The sequence below is a fragment of the Simochromis diagramma genome, unplaced genomic scaffold (assembly GCF_900408965.1).
Source record: "Simochromis diagramma unplaced genomic scaffold, fSimDia1.1 OVJJ01000618.1, whole genome shotgun sequence".
NCBI classification, from domain to species: Eukaryota; Metazoa; Chordata; class Actinopteri; order Cichliformes; family Cichlidae; genus Simochromis; species Simochromis diagramma.
Window position 1 is genome coordinate 1,565,507 of NW_024387423.1, and position 18,763 is coordinate 1,584,269.

Genomic DNA, 18,763 nt, shown 5'->3' on the forward strand with positions numbered 1-18,763 from the left:
AATAGGTAAAAGGTGGACTGCCCAACGTTAAATTATATATAATGTACGTTGTTGTATGTACGTGTTGTTTTTTGGTGGGGTTCTGTGTGTGTTTAAAAACAAGCCCGTGAGCAGCAAAACAGAAAAAAACGAAAACACACGCTCTTCCAACTCAATTTGATATTTTAATTGGCTATATTGGTGATATTAACGGTGTCATAAAATGTATTTTACGAAAGCTTATGAATATCATCTTAATTGTTAATTGGCGTAAGAGAAAACTATGGTGGCTGTTCCTTTGTGTTGTATCGCGACACCTTGTGGCATGCATTTGTCTTGCACCTTGAAGGGAAAACTGTTATACATTTGCTGAGTTCAAAGGTGTTTTGCTATTCTTGTTGTTTCGTTCGGAAATGTATTTTTGTGGTTAAATAACTACTTTACGTTTTATTACGCCAATTTTTCTTCCTGGGAAATGTTCCTCCTGTAAAGAAAGATGGAGCCTTCATGTGCTGTCAGTAAAGCCCCCAACTTGATTCGTGTATAACTATCACGATTTGGGGTTTACTGGAAATCTTTGAATGCATCATAGTTCATGGTTTGGGCATGCGCACTAGTGCGGTGACGCCAAACGGCAGGGATAGGCGAGAGTTCCAGAGGACTCAGCGTAGTGCTGCTTCAGTTTAGTGATTGTCTTCACTGATACAAGTACTTTTTTTTAACTGGTAAGGTATTTACAAAACGCCTAGTAGTACGTTTTAGTGCTCAGTGTCTACTTAAAGTCGTGTTCATTGTATGTGTCAATGTATTATCCAAGCTACCCGGATAGCAACCGGCTAACTGAATGCTAGTGTCTCTGAATTAGTACGAAAAGAAATGTATGGTTACATTTTTTTTCTAAAAAGAAAAAAAATGTTATTTTAGTGTTATCAAGATGTCTCCGAAGTGAGAAAAACGGTAGTTGAAGTTGTTAAGACTAAAGCAGCATTTTCAAATAACGTTAGCCTTGAATGGGCACTGCATGGCGAGGACTGTCCTTACGTCATCCACGGTGGTCAGTGGTGGACGATATTTTGACTTAAATATTTGCTGATTAAGGTAATGCAATGTGGCAACTGAAAAGAGACATCAACACTTATTTTGTGACATGCATATTATTAGAATAGCTGACTGATTCTGGTTTGATGATAGTAAACGAGTTCGGCTTTAAAAATGTCGCTCAGAAACAGAGTTCATACAGTCCCTACAATACTGACCTAAATCTTATAGTCTGTCTATAATAACTTTGAAAATGAGCATTTAGATTTTCTTTGGGGAAATTTCCGAGATAATTGCCTAATGCATGTGACCCAAAAAGCAACAGTTAGCCTAGTTCCAAACGGCGTTTCACAGCCGCTGCTGCCTTGCACGTTTTGAAGTCTAGTTAAGTTAGGAGACAGGTATGCTTCAGCTGTAAATAATTAATAGTGCTTAAGCCAAACCCTCAGCTGCTGTCACTTCTCTGCATTTCAGGATGGTGTGGCTTTTTTTCCCTTGGTGCCTTGCATTTCCCTTCACCTTCCCTAAAGTCATTGTATTAGAGGCTTGTCATCGTCTTGCTAGTGCTGTGTTGATTAAATTGTTGTATATTTTTGGCAGGTGGAACATCAGAAATGGCCCGTGGGCACCAAAAGTTCCAGTCCCAGCAGAAAAACGCCAAAAAGCAGGCAGAGATCAAGAAGAGTAAAGGCCATGACCAGAAGGCTGCAGCTAAGGCTGCTTTAGTATACACATGCACCGTGTGTCGGGTATGGGCTAAAGCTGACATTAGCAGCATTAGCTAACATTTAACCATGTAGTTAGGATGGAACTCACTACACAGGAGGCTGGCAAATCACTGCAGTGGATTTGATCATATTGTTTGCAATGTGATTAAGTCAATACCTATACCATATCACATTTCACACTTCACTGTAACACTGAAGTTGGAAGTTATACCTCCCAGCCAGCTACCTTAAATAACTTCACCATGTTATGTGATTACTAGGTATGATCTCATTTCAGTAAAGTCTAGGTCGGTAAGCTTTCCTGGACTGAGTTAGAATTGCTTGGCATTTCTTATATTTTGTAAACAATCAAATATAAAACATTAAGAGTAGAACAGAATTGAGTCACAAGCTGAAAGCAGATCACAACCGAGATTGGATTCATCCCAGTGCTGTTTTACCTGGACAGCATGGATTTGTGCAGGTTTATAATTGACAGCTTATTGATAAAGTATGCCAAGCTAACAGGTCATAGTAATCTTACAGCTCCCCCACCCCCCCCTTCAAGTTTCAACTACATCTCTACGATTGTTAGAAAGGTGTGATGGAAAGTGGTTAAAATCCCTTTCTAATACCCTCATACACCTTTTGCTTCTCTTTTCACACCTGTGCCAAGGACGGTCAGCTTTTCTTGTCACTGCCGTCATCTGACACACAGGTGGTGGCATGCAATGCTGCTCGGTTGGCACAGCACTGCCCAATGTTTAGCATAAATGACATCAGCTTCTGCTCCTCCTGGAAGAATGAAGCGACAAATGCAGGCAATTTGTTTTTGATTTTACCTGCATTCAGTGGGACAAACAGATTTTCTGTCTCTGAGACCATTTCACAGTCACGTTCTCTTCAGTGCTTGTCCAGAATCGGACTGCTTTTGAAATTTGTCAGAACTCCAGGCGATTTTCCTCTTCACCAGTCTGTGTTTGCTCCTGGATTGACTGACCAGGTTGAAGTCAAACATGAGCTGTCATGCTACATCCTGTTTACATGTTTTAACTGGAAAACTCACCAGGCAACGTGACTTTCTGTATTACCTGTAAATACGTTTCTGTGTTTCCTCTAGCCATTTATCACTTATCCAAGCGATTACAGAGCGGCAGCAGCTCAAAGCCTTAACAATGACTAAACAAGCTGGTTTTTGTAATGTAATCTAATATCCAACCAGTCGAGATCATATTGTGAAACACCTTTTGTCTCATATTATGGTTTTGCTGATATATCTGAGTAAACTGATGTCATTCTCATTGATGTCGTCTTTTTTTTTTTTTTTTTTTTTTTTTTTTTTCCTTTACCAGACACAAATGCCCGACCCGAAGACCTTTAAGCAGCACTTTGAAAGCAAACATCCAAAGTCTCCAATGCCCCCAGAGTTGGTTGGTGTGGAGGCGTAATGGATTAACCTCTTTCTGTAAGGCAGTTGGAACCAACTCAGGACAGGCTTCTACATTTTGAGGTGTTTCAGATAATCTTCAGTACAGCTTCAGTTATTGCTCATGATGATTAACTGATGTATGGGTGTGCTTATGTAGGGATTTTACACAATCAATTGGACTGAAGACAGCTACCCTCTCTTGGCATAAATGTATGTGTTCCACTTTTGATTGTATGCAATATTTGCAAAATCTGATCATTTCAAAATGTTATGCTCACAAGACTAGCTTGTCCATGGGCTCCACCACCATCTCAGGTCTCCCACTGTTTCACAGCAAGCTTTGAATACAAGATGAATTGGCACTGGCTCAAATGAACAAAGATGATGATGATAATTGGAAGTTATCTGCCAAATCCAGTGTAATGTGAAATCCATTATGGGTTTTGACTGAGATGGATTTGTGATGCAGAAGGGTTGATGTCAAAATAATAGTTATCCAGAATGTGACTAGAGTTCATTAATGTGCTTGGAAAGTCACATTCATAACCACTAATGCTGTGTTCTTTCTATTAGATTCAGATTTACTTCTAATCTGCACTGATTATATATATCTATATATATAAACATATATTTTTTGTCTTGGTACCATTATTTTTTAATGATGAGTCTATTGTTGTTGAAGTGAAAAATGTGTCAAATGCACTGTCCTGCACAGTTGCTGAAATTGTGCATTGCATTTACCCCTCAGATTATCATGAAACAAATTTTGTTTGTGTCAAATAAGTTTTTGTCATGTGCAAAATTTGTAAAAGCTCTGCAGACAGGGCACTACACGTCTGATCACTGCAAAGCTTTCCATGTTCCTACTCTGCTGCTGCAGTAAACATCTGGATATTTACCTTTGATCCTATTATAAGAGGTATGTCGACTGAAAATAGGTTTGCACTGGGTGTTGTAAATGACAACACTAATGAACTCCTATCCCCAGAGTTGGTCATTGTAGTAATACATGTGACATAATTGTGCACAGCTATTGTATGTATTCTGCAGTGTAACTTGTCTCACTGTCATCTCTATGGTGTATGTGAAAACAATCCCAAGTGCAGTCTTGCGCTCTTTGGTTTGTTTCAGCTCTGAACCTGCAAAGTCTAAACTAAATTACACCGTACATCATCTTACTTTACCTTATTTTATATAAGTTGATCATAGCAGGCAAAGACAGTTTTAATTCATTGGAAGGAACTATTTTCAATACATTTGGACCTGTTGGTCATTAACCACTGACATTGTAACACTGTGCTAAAGTCTGGACTGACAACCAGCCATGTTTTTACTTTTTGTAATAATCATATCTTTGTCCACAAAATGTAATGTATAGCCTTTGAATAAAGTTATTTTATATTAATATTACCAAGTTGTGTTTTTAACTTTGAAAGTTGCTAAATTCTGCCTTAGGTTCCCCTACAGTAGGTGGAAACTTAATGGAAGCTCAGCTTCTTTTTTCTGCCGCTCCTCTTAGGGGTCACCACAGCATCTGCTCCATCTCACCTTGTCCCTTCCATCATTTTCTGTTACTCCAACCATCTGCATGACCTACTGTGGGCTTCCTCTTAACCGACAGCTCCAAATTCAGTATTGTTTGTCCGGTATCTCCACCGTCTGTCTTCTGTACATGTCCAAGCCATCTGACCTTGAGCTGTCCTTCATATTTTTTCCAATCTGGTCAATCACTTGGCCTCCTGCCTTTCTGTAAGTGCCACTGTCTCAAAATCATACATCATAGCAGGTCTCCCTATCATCTTGTAAACATTTCACCTCTGACACTCACCCCACCCTCCCTACACTCTCTTCTTCATCTCTTTTGTGTCGCTTTTGCTTCAAAATGTTCATCTCATGTATTTATATTTACCCACCGTCAGTACCTCTACTCCTTGGAACTTCACTTTTCTGTCTGTATCCCTCGTATTCGCTCTAGAAGAATGCTCCGCCGAGTAGGTGGAAGAAAACAGCTTGTCCACCTGCTCCCTATGCTCGCTACAGATCACAAAGTCATGTGTAAACGTCATAGTCCACAGAGACTCCAATCTGACCTTGCAGACAAGAACGAGCTCACCACTGTCTCACTGCCCTCATACCTGTCCTGCACCACCCCTTACATACTTTGCCAGCACGTTTCTTCCCCATTTTTCAGGCATCGTCTGTAGTAAACAATCTGGTTAAAAAGTCCAATGATCTTTCTTCTAGACATCTCCAACCCTCCACAGGTGTGTCATCTGGATCAGCTGCCTTTCCACTCTTCATCCTTTTCTTAGCTGTTATTCCTTCCTCGTTATTATGGGCAATCAACATGATTGGACAGTTTCTACAATTTTAATCCTGCCGACTATTTGGTGTGTTTGATATATTTCTTTGGTATATTTCTTCGTCTGCCTCCGCTCTTCCATCTGTTTCAGGTAACACCAACAAATTTAATCTGCGCAATTGGTTTCATTAGCTTCTCGGCTCATACCCTATTATGAGTCAAAGATCTTCTGCTCAGCTGCACTGTTGATGGTAAAATCTCTATATTTATGAACCACAAATGTAGCACAAGCATAATGAGTTCCTTGCTTAATGGGAATGTTACATAAATTGGTACACAGGTGGGCTTTTTTGTTTGTTTGTTTTTTTTGTATTCATACTTCCTTGTTAATGCACACATCCTGTTGGTAATTAGGGTGGAAAATGTCAGCAGAATATTAGAGCTATAAAATTGAAAAGGCTATTATAGTTCACACTCTTTGCTTCCTCTAAGAGTGGTTATTTATTGATTTACTGTAGTGTAACATCTACAGAGTGAATTGTTTCAGGCAACCTCTGGCTCTGTATACACCGATGAGGAAGCCTGGAGCTTATCTTGTGACTGGTGCACAGTAAACAGTGGGGTCAGAGTGGTGTTCTGCTGGACCAACAGGTTTTGTGAAGAAGGCCTTAAAACAGCTTTTCTCATTGTCTCTTCCCTGACTACAACCACGAAAGACCATATACAAGATGAGAGACTGCAAAAGACTTGATTCTATGTTGGGGTTATTTCATAGTATGATATTAATTTTTTACACAATGATATCACAATTGCTCATGCATAGGTTAGCACATTTTGATTGAAGAAAATATAGCCATTCCTACATGTGTAGAAATGCCATTAAAGTGATATAAGTTAGAGTTTGTTAAATATAATTTCAAAGTTACAGGCGTATAAAACTCCACGTGAAACTGTACTCTACTACAGGTATCATGTATGTGACTACACCTGCAGATTTATATTACACATTGTCCAATCTACATACTTAAATGTTAGTCTGTATTTTTCACTTTAAACGGATTATTTTCATTTAATTTGTCTTTAATGATCATTTGAGTTTTTTTGCCATTATTTATAATTTATTCATTGATAAATTATCCTGCAAATAACAAACTCTTGATACATCACTCACCAAGGACCACGTCAGCATTGTGAAATCTAAATACCCTGCAGGATTTTTAGGAGTACCTACCTTTACTAAGACATGTAGATCCAAGATCAAAATTTTGTTTTTGTTTTTTTTAAATCCCTTTATTAATTGTCTAGTTTAGTTCTGTTTTTATTGCTTAATTACACCAATCAGACTCTATTGTAGCACTTTAAGGTTTCAATCAGAGATGTTACATAAGCTGAGTGACCCTGTGACAACTGACTTTTTGCAGTGTACCCATTCATCTTGTGCATGTGTGTGCATGTGCATTCAAGTTCTGTGGATAAGGTTGATGGACTGAATGAGAACTCACCCGACCGGTTACATGTAAGCAATCACTCAGCTTAATCTTATTTTTTTTTCCCTTTCTGCGAAATGACTCTGGTTTGGTGCTACGCCCTTCCTGGACCACAAACTGACAAGTGTGAAGATCTTTTTTCTTCTTTGCATTTATGCCTATGATTTTCTACACCCAGTACTATGTGCTCTGCTCTTAAATAGGTTACAAGCTTGAAATCTTGGCCCAAGGGGAAAACATGTGACAGGGCAAAAATAGCTTTACTCTCTCCCCTTGGAAACCAACCAGAATGCAGAAATAGTAGTTTCTGTTAAGCAAGATATACTGTAACCGTGTCCTGTGTTCTAGTTTGTGATGCCCTCAGCATCCTTAGCAAATAATCTTATTGAAAATATTTTATTTTGTGGAAATATCACAGAGGCATTTGAGTGACGGACATGGTTCTTCTAATAAAAATTGATCTGTACATATATATATAGCTACTTGAGTGTCATTCAGTGACTGACATTTCCTCTTAGTGTTTGGTGCCTGCAGTCTCTACTCTTATACAAAATGATGATATACAGTAAGACAAAGATCTGTATGTTGGATATATCACTGATGTTGACTGTCTTATTAAGAGGAATTCTCCGCTTGCTGGAGGCAGTAAAATAAGCTTAATCACAAGTGCCTGTATCATAGCGGTAAAATAATGAACTGCAAAATCTTCAAAGGGTGCTTTTGTCGACTACATTATATGCACTCATTTGCCTCACAAAGACTGGAGAAGTAATGGTGAACTACAACTTCCATGTTACTTTGCTTTGGTTGTCATGGTAACGTTTGACGTCAGCCCTCCTTTTCTCCGGCAGTGCCTTGGACTGATGTGATTGGAAGGAAACCCCGTGGACTGCATTCAGTCGGGCGGCTGAGAGAATCAGCTGTGGCTTGGTACACTGACATCTGCCAATACTCAGGTATGAAATGACTTGCAGCTTTTTAAAGTGCATTTTTGAAACTCGTATGTATCATCTTAAGGTCTTCTGACTTTTCATTAATCAGACTAGCTATAGAGATTCATTGTCTCCAGTTGGTAGCAGGGTTGCGTCTTGCGGCGACGCTCATCAATCTAAAGAACAATGGCATGGCTAGCTTAGCTAACGTTACATTGTGGGATATGGCTAATGTCTGGTTTCAAAAGGAAATGGCAGACGGAGAAGGCGTGTCTGTCGAATAATTGAAGCTCTGAAATTTTGGCACTCATACAAACGGCACATTTTGTTTAAAATGAGGGTATTTAGCGATTTATTAATTAAGCGGTATGATGCTTGTCATCTTAAATTGAAAGTTTTTACAATTAGGTGCCTAGTGTTGAAAGGAAAAACGAGGTTAATTGAAATGTATTTTCGTGTGTGCCACCAGGCGAGCAGCTAGCTTAGTTCAACTGCGATACACACCTTTTTAAAGGCGTCGCGCCTACTCAGCTGTCTCCTGTTTTTCCTTGTATTCTTGTAGTTAACATTGTGTGTAGATATTTTATTTGAAATTGTGAGCATGACGGGCTACCTATGAAGTAGTCACGTTTATGCAAGACTTTTGCCTGGCGTTACTCTTTCAGGAAATAGACGGGGCCATACTTGAAACGAGTCACGCGGGCCTGAATGTAGCGGTTGTTTTTTCATTCACTGAATTGCGTTTCTACGGTGAGATTGTGTGTTTGAGTTTGCGAGAAGCGCTTTTGGGTCAATATCGACTACAATAGTGACTTTAATGCCCGTATAATGTGTCCAAGCACGCTTTACTTTGCGCACTTTAGCTTCCGCTTTTTGGGCAAGCCACAGGTACAGGGAAGGGTGTGGTGTGTGTACCGGAGGAACAGAGAGGCGCATCAGAGGCGAGCTAGCAATACAGGATTGAGTTCTTATTTTTGTCCGTACGGTGTCCACTAAATTATCTCTTGGCATTATATTATTCTTATCATCCCTTCTGCACATCTATTTGCTGATTAAAGTCGATGCATATTAACATGGTGCATTCTGCTCCTACGCGAGGGGTACACTGACGGGCAAAGATCGACTTCCTTGTTCACACACTTGTGCTCTTACGGTTATAAGAAGTTGTTTACTTACGGATAACATGACGGTTATAATAACTTTTAAAATTTCCTAGCTTATTTGGCCAAAGATTGGAACTGAAAAAAGAAATGCATTATTTTCTGTATGTTAGGATGGATCTGAACACACTACACTACATGTACTGGAATGGAAAAAAGGGATTGATTTTTGTGTAAACCCACTGGCTGTTTTTGATGGGTCAATCGGATGTAAGCTATTGACATAGTAATGACAATTCCTATGTGTTGATGTGTGCATAGTCTACATAGTGCTTTAGGCTGTAAACTCTAGCTGGTATTCCACAGTTCTTCTGTTACAAGTCTACAGGATCTCACATTGCCCTGTAACTTGCAGGGCTAATACTGTACAAGATGCTTAGGTGGCTACTTGTAGTGTTGCTGTGCAGGCTTTGTTGGCATATTAATTAAATAGATCTACAGCTTTGTTTACTGGTCTTCTCATTTAAGCACAGATATCCCTTAAACAGAAATATCTGTTTTTTTTCAGTCAGTCACACAGTCTTTCTTTATGACTATAAATAAATCCTTCAAATGACAGGAAAAACTTCCACTGTATGCATCATTGTTGTTCCTTGTAAAGGTACTGAAAGACGGGGGGAAACTCAATTAAACGTGTTAGGTGCTGTGGACAGTTTTTTTAGGACCCACATTCATTATTGTATTTCCACTTTGACGCATTAAATGACCCTGAAATGAAAAATTGTATCTGCTGGTGGAACAGAAGAGTTATCATACTACTTTTTAACTTAACTGATTTCAACCTTTTCTATGTTCCCCATTCTCCAGTGAACAGTCATGTCTGAGGCACCTCAGAAGGAACTGGTGCAAAAGGCCAAGCTGGCCGAGCAGGCTGAGCGTTATGATGACATGGCTGCTCTGATGAAGTCTGTGACTGAGGAAGGCCTGGAGCTGTCAAACGAGGAGCGCAACCTGTTGTCAGTGGCATACAAGAATGTGGTGGGTGCCCGTCGGTCCTCGTGGCGCGTGGTCTCCAGCATTGAGCAGAAGACCGAGGGCTCTGAAAAGAAGGTAGCCTTAGCCAAGGATTACCGGGAGAAGATTGAGACTGAGCTGAAAGAAATCTGCCATGATGTCCTGGTGAGATTCATTTATTATTAATTCATTATTTTTTCTTTTAGATTAGGGGGGTTAAGAGACATGGCTGAGATGGTTTGGACATTTGCAGTGGAGGGATGGTGGATGGTGTGGTACTAGGAAATGGGCTATTGAAGCTGAAGCTAGTAGTGATGAGCAGAAAGGCCTCACAACAGACAGATGGAAGAGATGCAGAGGGTCAAGAGAACCTTTGAAATGATAAACTCAAAGTCATGAAAATTTGTTACACATATACTTTTAATATGTTGCTGAAATCTTTAAAGTTGTTGAGGCTGTGGTGATTTTCCACAGAAATATTCCACCAAAGGCACAGGAAAAATAATGGGAATTTGTTTAAAGATTAGCATGAACTGTGTTCCCCAGGTTTGGGGGGGGGGGGTGTAATAGAAATAATTCAGTCTAACAGTACACCATCCTTGCTGTGACCTCAATGCTAGAACATAATTGAGTTATTGTTAAAGATCATCTCGGCAATAGTGGTTTGCATTTGACCTTACTGATGTATGTAATGAGTCTATCAGCATCTTCTCATTTGAATATCCTAACATACTTGTCCTCTTGGCAAAGTCAGCTTTGCTGTATTTTTACTTTTGTACCATTGTGGAAAGGGTGTTTATCTTGATGCCCAAAAATATGATTACAGAAGTATTCTGTAAATATTACAAAGATTGTAATGGAAAGAGCACGTATCTTTAAGACTAGTACTTATACAGCACACTTCTCTCCATTTTTTTAAATTGATTAATGAAAGCACTTTCTACTACAAACTTCACCAAATCACTTACACATTTACACACATACAAGCACATTTTTATACACTAAAGCGCCTTCTAGCATTAACACTCCAATGGATGCATAAGGGAAAACTTGGGGTTCAGGGTCTTACCCAAGGATACTTTGATATGCAGAACAGAGGAGCCAGTGATCAAGCCACTGATCATTTCAATTGGTGGAAGACCCACTGAGCCACAGCCACATCTTAATAAAAATAGTGTACATGTACATACGTGTACATACCTTAATAAAAACAAGCAGGTGAGATTTTAGAACGCTTTTATTTTTATTTTAGTGGACACTCAATACAATAGACAGCTACTTGGGGTTTGTTTAACCTGAGTAGCGAAAAGACCGCGAGGGGGTTGAAAACGATGTGCTGGGATTCCGCTGTTCTCGCCGGCTGTAATAATCCTCGACCTCGCTGTCTGCTATGGAGCTGGCGGGTCACAGACGTCTCCGAAAACGTCGGAGCGCGTTTGGAAATATATGATATCTTGATAAATCGAGCATATATTTGAAGTTTACACAGCTACATTCTCGCTTGAAAAGAACTTAATAGTTTATTTTGTGACCCAGAAAGAGTAATATTTAAAAGTTTTTAGCCCCGCTTGTCCGCCATTTTGGACGAAATGCATTCTGGGATATTTAGCTGTACCAAGTCCACACAAGTCACCACCGATGCATGCTCGATAAAACGGGCGGAGCGAGAAAACATCCGGGACTTTTTCGCGTTCTCGGCTTGATGCGTACTTCGAATTGGAACAGTACTTGGTCTCCGACTGATGACGTATCACAAGTACACGAAAACACAAGTACGCATATTGAGAAAGGCCCTTTATCTTTAGTTACCAGGGACAACTTGAGTCTCTACTTTGGACTGTCCAGTTGAAGTAAACTCGAGATTCCAAGTTTAGCATGCTGGGAATTAGGGATGTTCCTGGCGACTAATTTCTTTGTCAACTAAATGAGGCAAAAAAAAAATCAAGTAACTGGCTATTTAAAAACAAAAAACACTCAGATTTCAGGTTAAATTTAAGAACCATTAAACTACAAAAAAAAAACTCCAAGCAAAGGCTTTTTTTAAAACGTTAGTCACATTCTTCAGTAATGAGTCATGCTGCCCAACTGTGAGGCACCTTGCATCATGCACTCATGTACCCTGGGGGCTCCTTCGGGTAGGACAGCCCCTGTCCACCTCAGCTAGCTCCTTTCGATGTGGAGGAGGAATGGCTCTCTTCTGAGCCCCTCCCGAGTGACTGAACTCCTCATCTTATAAAGAAAGGAAAGCACATCCACCTCTCAAATAAAGCTCAGTTATGCTGCTTGTCTCTCTGATCTTTTTTTTTTTTTTTTGTCTTTTAAAAGAACTAACAGTAATGGTGTTAACAAAACAATCAGGCCAAGATTAATGTTTTTTTGGCGTTTCTTACCAACTACGCTTGATCTGGTGACAGATGTCTGCATAACATTAGGACACGCTATTCTAAAAGCGTGGTTAGAAAGTAAAATGTAAGACAATTAGATTAAACAACTATTACATCTGGTACCAGCTAGTGACAATAGTAACTAGAAAGTGCATTTTCTGAAGAAACTGCAGTGTGAATGCTGAAATCTGAATGTATCCACTGAAATGAATTAATTGCTGAATGTTAAGTTAAAAATGTTGAATGAGCTGGAAAATACAGAATTTTTAACCTGAAAACAAAAGTGCAAAACTTTCGAAAGCTGATGTTCAGACAGAAGAAGTTGGAAAATAGCTGAACATGTTTAAAATGTAAATTAGAAAAAGATGAGTAATAACAAAATAAAATTTAGAGTCAGAAAACATCTGAATGAATATTAAAAGTTCATATTCTTTGAATCACTGAATGACTAAAATGTGATCCCTCCACTTGGATCCACACAGTTTAAAAAGTTTACAACTCTGAGCTTTGAAAGACACGCTGTTGGAAAGAGAACAACAATGGCTACATTTTGATGGTAAAATGATGGCTGTAGAGCAAACACTGTGGACACAGCAGCAGTTGAAAGAGAAGTGTTTAAGATTAATCTTGGCAGAGTGAGAGACAGAGCTCGTTAAGCAGGCAGGTGTGAGCCTGGTTGCTATAGTGACTGCACCCAATGGCTCCATACACACGCACACAGACATGCGCCTCACTTCTGCTGCTTAAAATAAACAGAAAAGTCAAGCCGAAACAAATCCTTCCCAAATGAAAAGTACAAGTCGTATTGACAAAATTCTGACCCTGAAAGAGTTGGAGGGAGGAGGCTGTGCATTGGTGACATTTATGAAAGAACCATAACACCTATTACAGTAATAAATACATTGGATGAAAGAGGGCAGCGGTGGCTACGTTTTGAGTGTAGAATCATATCTGTAGAGCAAACGCTGTGGACACAGCAGCAGTTTTAAGAAAAGATTTTAAGATAAATTTACCCCCTCCCCCCCCCAGAAAACATACAGAATAGATAATAAAATTTTAAAATAATAATAAAGATTAGAAGAACAATACTGTGAATGCATTCACAGTATTGTTCTTCTAATCTTTATTATTATTTTAAGCATGAATGCTTGAAAAGCGCTAATGATTAGTTGACTAATCGTGCATGTCCCTACTGGGAATATAAATGCACACATGGTTATCTGTTTGGAGGGTTACAAAGCCCTCATCTTTCTTTTGGCTTGATCAGCTTGCTGCATCTACATTCTGTTACCAGATGAAGTGTTTGTATTTTTTGAAAAAGATGCATTTGTTAACTCCACTAATAGTTTACTTTTTCTACTGATCTTAGCCACTTGTTTTTGTGTTAACTATTTTTATAATTTTTGCAAACATATTAAGTACTCTATCCATCTGTCGGAGCTCTGCTTCTGTTCATCCCTTTCCCTGCGCATTATCTGCCCGGTGACTCATTGAGCCCTAATCCTATAATGACAGAGGCTGAGCTACAAATGTTCTGGCTCACTGCTCTCCACTTCCGCCAAAAAGCCTTATGGGGACTGAAAGAGAGAGCCAAATGGGCACATAAGGGGTGTGGGACAAGTGCACCAGCAGTGCGTACTTTAAGTGGACTAGTTTGTGTGAGCTTTCATCTGGCCCAGTCTAAAGACATGTTTATTCCTGTTCTTAGTAGCAGGACAAAAAAGCTGTTGTCACAGAAAGTGCAAACATTACTGAGGATGCAAAATATTTCACTTAAATTTCTTCTTTTAAGGTTGGTTTTAAGCAATGTGATGTTAGTACTTGTTACATAATATAATTGTAGCAGTGAGTGCTCCTGCTTCATGGTGCCTGCACAAACACGTGTGCACACACCCTGATGCTCACTCTCACTGGCATGAATAAGATGAGGAACCACGTGTTAACTGGAAGGAATCTCCATGCAGACATAGTTTGTGCATTACTGTCATGTTTAGAAATATTAAGTTATTCCATATTTTAGTAATAACTCTCTGTTCTTAACTTGGGGATAGAACTTAAGATAAAAATGTAATGAAAGCAGAGTTGCTGCTACGTTGTTGTTGGGTTTTTTTTTTTTTAATTTTTTTATTTATTTACTCCCCATCATGCCATGGTTGTAGTTTTGATTTTAGCCTTGCCAGTGGCCCAGACCTACATTGACATCCCAGAGGGCTTATCTGTTCAGTCACATCAGTGTAACAGCACTCAGGAAATGCTTTTAGACCATTTTTGTAATGTATTTCCATCTTGCAACATTTATTTTTCCCAAGGAACAAAACTCAGCTCATCATGTTTTTGGAGGTCATATTTAAGACCTGTGAAAACATACAAATCAAGATGTTGTTATTTTAATGGAGGTTTAACATTTGGTCACCAATGCTACAAGGAACAATTCTGCTTTGCCATCTGTAATCTCTTTATTGCACAGCTCTTGTGAGAAGTGCAAATGGCCAGATGGAAACTACATTAAAATTAAAATGAAAGTATTCATTCATCGTTGTATACAGGCGCTTTGAGTACTCCGGGAGAGTAGAAAAGTGCTATATAAGAATCAGTCCATTTACCGTTAATGTTTGATATCGTTTCATTTCTCTTTAATATAGCACATTACCAAGGCACACTCCCACTAAAGAAAGGTATTCTGTTCCCTGCCTGCTAGTATTCATGTTACCCTCAGAACTAGGGTACCAAGTGGTGCATCCTTGTGCGGTGAAGAGCCGAGCTGGGTTCTGAGTGACCTACTTCTAAGCAAAAGCTCATCAGGAGTTCAGCAGCCTGGCTTTCTCCTCTTCCTTCACCCCTGTTGCTTTTCATCCACGCCCTCTTTTTTTCCTCTGCCACAAATTTCCCATCTCAACCATCTTTACTCCACACTTGTCCATTCAGCCTGTCCACGTTTTTGTTTTTAATTGGACTAGGCAGAAATACCTTTAGCTTCTTCTGTAGGCTCAGGAAACAAGTGATGAGTAGAAATTGAATATTAACAGCACGTGATGTAAGAATACCGTTTTTTGTCAATGCATTATGCATACATTTACAATAAAGGTCACAGATGACTGCTGCCGTTTTGGCTTCAATGTTGTAAAACGTGCTTACATATAGGGCTGTGCAATATGACCAAAATGTCATATCCCGATATAAGACGTCTATCGTCCCGACAACAATATAAATGACAAAAATGTAACATTTTCTGTAAATTCTGTGAATCTCGGGCAGCTCGACTTGCATGAAGTGTTTTCAGCTGGGCGTTGTGTACCTGGAGTCGAGTGTTTCAACCGATGCGTGAAACTATACATTTTTAGACATAAGTTGTAATGGCCACCATTTTCTTTGTGAGTATTTATTACACGGCGTGCTGCGGGGAAAAGGCTGTTCTAACATTTGAGTCTAAGGTTTATTTTTTGGCACCTGATGGCTCTTTTTTTGCTTCTCATCTGTAAACACTGCATACTGTTTCACGTGATTCAATTTATTTTGAAAAGTCTCAACAGGATCTTGAGCTTTATTGTGAAAGGTTTATGTGGAAAATAAACAAGCGGACGGCGGAGCCACGTGATGGTTTTACCGTCGTTGTTGCTGCTAACGACAACGCATAAAAACAGTTGCTTGTCCGTCCGTATTGTGGTTATATTAAACATAAGAGAAAGAGAGAACTTTAAGAAATTAATATAGCCACTACAGTGACCATCAAAACGATGAAAAAATATTGCCGTAAACATTCTTTTGCGACACCACGAAACAAACGATAGCGGAAAATGAAACAATAGACGTTTTATATCGTCGTCCGATATATATCGTTATATTGAACAGCCCTACTTACATATATTAGAGAACATGTTTTATATGCACTTTGAATCACCTTGTTGTTGAATTGTGCTATATAAATAAACTTGCCTTGCCTATTATATTAAATATCTTAGTCCATTGTTTTCTAAAACTTTGCTGTCTGTTTTTGTTTTCAAACAGGGTCTCTTGGACAAGTATCTTATTCCAAACGCTACAGCAGCAGAGAGTAAAGTCTTTTACTTGAAAATGAAAGGCGATTACTATCGCTACCTAGCGGAGGTGGCTACAGGAGACACCAAGAAAGGTAAGCGCCATTTCAGTATGGTGATGGTTTAGATCTTTGGCTGACTGAGATAAACTGAAATATACATATTAGATATCAGTTAACTTGTGAAAGTATCGGAGTGTACTGAATGACTGTGCTCTTTTCTTTATACTATTCTTTTGTAATTATATTTAAACCTTTTTCTCTTAACACCACAGGGACTGCACTTTATTTTGTTGACTTGTTACAATGACAATAGAGATTCTAATTCTGAAGTGTCAAAATGTCCTCCTTGAGTAAGAGGTAGGATGAATGTACTAAGGGCTAAAAGATCTTTGGTAGTTGCTGTCAGTTTTTAGAAAACTTTGAAAAAGATTACATTGAAGCATAGGTTCTTTTATTTTTTTTTTTACATATGATACCTTTTATTTGGTCTACAGTGACCAGCTTGGATTACTTGAATATTTTTCTTGGGATCAAATCATTATGGTCCTTTCAGGGATTTCCTACTTTTTTTTTTTTTTTTTTTTTTTTTTTTTTTTGACCCAGATGCCCCCTAGTGGTTGGGGGAAAGAAAGCATGCCAGTGTCTACAAATGAGACCGATGCATTCCCTCTTTGATGGTCTCTTTAAAGTTACTAAACTCTACTAATACTGGGAACATGGCTGAAAATTGTATTTTATACTTTTATACAGTCTAGTTTTATATTAAGTTCTGTTCTTTTTAAAATGCATAATGGAAGTCTGTGCAGGTCCCCATGGGTTAAACCAGTCAGATGTGTGTGTGAACAGGACAGGACATCTGTGGTAAATGGTTTGAAAACGCCTCCTCCTTTCTGGCCTCCACCCAGCAGGAACTGTAAAGGCCTTAATGCCACAGAAAGGTGTTGCCTGTCTGTTGTAGGGGTGGACGGTTTAACCTCAAACTTGTATCATGATATTAAAAAAATAATAATTAAAAAAATTGTAACATATGGGGGGGGGGACTAAATGTTTTATTACTGCTTGCATGTCGACTAACAAAAAAGAAAATGCTATCTGACGCTCAGTTTTAAATTTTCCACGTTTGTAAGTCTCACAGCTCCACTGCCCTTTCCTTTCTCTTTCAGGCATCATTTCAAATTCACAGGAAGCCTACCAAGCCGCCTTTGATATCAGCAAAAGTGAAATGCAGCCCACACACCCAATCCGTCTTGGTCTTGCCCTTAACTTCTCCGTTTTCTACTATGAGATCCTCAACATACCTGAAGAAGCCTGCAAGCTCGCCAAGCAGGTAAACTCATTACTCCACATAGCTTCTGTTTACATTTCTGGAGATTTTAAAGTGCTAACTGTAATGTTATTTCTCAGCTATCAATCTTTGAGGACTCAAGTGTAAATTTGCTGTTAAATACAAATGACAGCTAAAACCTGTGTACACAAACACAACAGCTTGTTTTAGGCTATCAAAATCTCACCGAACTGTGTTTTTGAACCCTGTAGGCCTTTGACGACGCCATTGCAGAGCTTGACACCCTGAGTGAAGACTCATACAAAGACAGCACACTAATCATGCAGCTATTGAGAGATAACTTGACGGTAAGTTACATTTCTTAAATCTTACTACTGAAATTACATTTTTCTTCACAAAACGATTTACCTGACTCAGACTAAAACTTTGTGGTCAGCTCTGGTAGTCACAAATAAGTTATTTAACATGGGTCTGTATTTTAACATTCCTTTAAGATTAGATGTTAATGATTTTTGCTGTCCTTGCATGTTTGCCGTCCTTGCATGTTTGCCTCTCCTCTGCCGGGTCATTAATTCCTTTCTTCCCACTTACTGCTCCTTCTCTTTCCACAGCTGTGGACCTCGGACAACCAGGTTGAAGGCGAGGATTCAGAGCCAAGAGATTGAGCCAGACCCCTGTAGTCATCCCTGTTGTCCTGCCATTGTCCTGGCTCATCTTCATCATGATCATCAACACTGAGACCACCTCATTTTGATCATTGTCATCCAACTCTTTCCATCTTTTTTTCTATCTAAGGTCTCTCAGTACTCATCTCATTCCCATCGGTTTACTATTCCTTCTTTTTGTAGTAACTGTGGGGAAAGGGGAGGGGAACTCAAGTGGTGTGGTGGGAGGGTAAAAGTGTTTGGGTTTAGATGTTTTTGGGTGTTGCATTATTAAGGTGCTGGGTGAAAGGGCAGTTTCTTAAACTCATGAAACATGCAGCAGGTTAAGTTTGTAGAAGTAAGAAAATATTTAAGCTGTATGTGCTGTACTACTCATTAACGGTGCTGTTTTTGACCATCCTTTGA

The 18,763-nt window shown here is 39.2% G+C and overlaps 2 protein-coding genes across 3 annotated transcripts; both read left to right on the forward strand.

Annotated features, from left to right (window-relative positions):
* The first annotated feature begins 581 nt into the window (after positions 1-581).
* LOC120722032 (zinc finger protein 706-like) lies at positions 582-4,563 on the forward strand. Of its 2 annotated transcripts, XM_040012744.1 has the most exons (3): positions 582-704; positions 1,618-1,766; positions 3,077-4,563. In XM_040012744.1, the coding sequence occupies exons 2-3, from the start codon at positions 1,632-1,634 to the stop codon at positions 3,170-3,172; spliced, it is 231 nt and encodes a 76-aa protein (XP_039868678.1). In that variant the 5' UTR covers positions 582-704; positions 1,618-1,631; the 3' UTR covers positions 3,173-4,563. The 2 variants fall into 2 exon arrangements, with proteins under 2 accessions (XP_039868678.1, XP_039868679.1); XM_040012745.1 differs by lacking the exon at positions 582-704 and having other exon boundaries at positions 711-1,766.
* A 3,220-nt stretch (positions 4,564-7,783) lies between these two features.
* Positions 7,784-18,534, forward strand: LOC120722029 (14-3-3 protein zeta/delta-like). Its single transcript, XM_040012738.1, has 6 exons — positions 7,784-7,898; positions 9,842-10,153; positions 16,378-16,501; positions 17,572-17,735; positions 17,945-18,040; positions 18,305-18,534. The coding sequence occupies exons 2-6, from the start codon at positions 9,851-9,853 to the stop codon at positions 18,356-18,358; spliced, it is 741 nt and encodes a 246-aa protein (XP_039868672.1). The 5' UTR covers positions 7,784-7,898; positions 9,842-9,850; the 3' UTR covers positions 18,359-18,534.
* Positions 18,535-18,763: the final 229 nt, after the last annotated feature.

What these genes read in the sequence shown, in the direction of transcription:
- LOC120722032 (XM_040012744.1), top strand. Translation starts at nt 1,632, where the DNA reads ATGGCCCGTGGGCACCAAAAGTTCCAGTCCCAGCAGAAAAACGCCAAA. An exon ending in ACACATGCACCGTGTGTCGG is followed by an intron (nt 1,767 to 3,076) that starts GTATGGGCTAAA and finishes TTCCTTTACCAG; the next exon opens with ACACAAATGCCCGACCCGAA.
- LOC120722029 (XM_040012738.1), top strand. Translation starts at nt 9,851, where the DNA reads ATGTCTGAGGCACCTCAGAAGGAACTGGTGCAAAAGGCCAAGCTGGCC. An exon ending in TACAGGAGACACCAAGAAAG is followed by an intron (nt 16,502 to 17,571) that starts GTAAGCGCCATT and finishes TTTCTCTTTCAG; the next exon opens with GCATCATTTCAAATTCACAG. An exon ending in CCTGCAAGCTCGCCAAGCAG is followed by an intron (nt 17,736 to 17,944) that starts GTAAACTCATTA and finishes TGAACCCTGTAG; the next exon opens with GCCTTTGACGACGCCATTGC.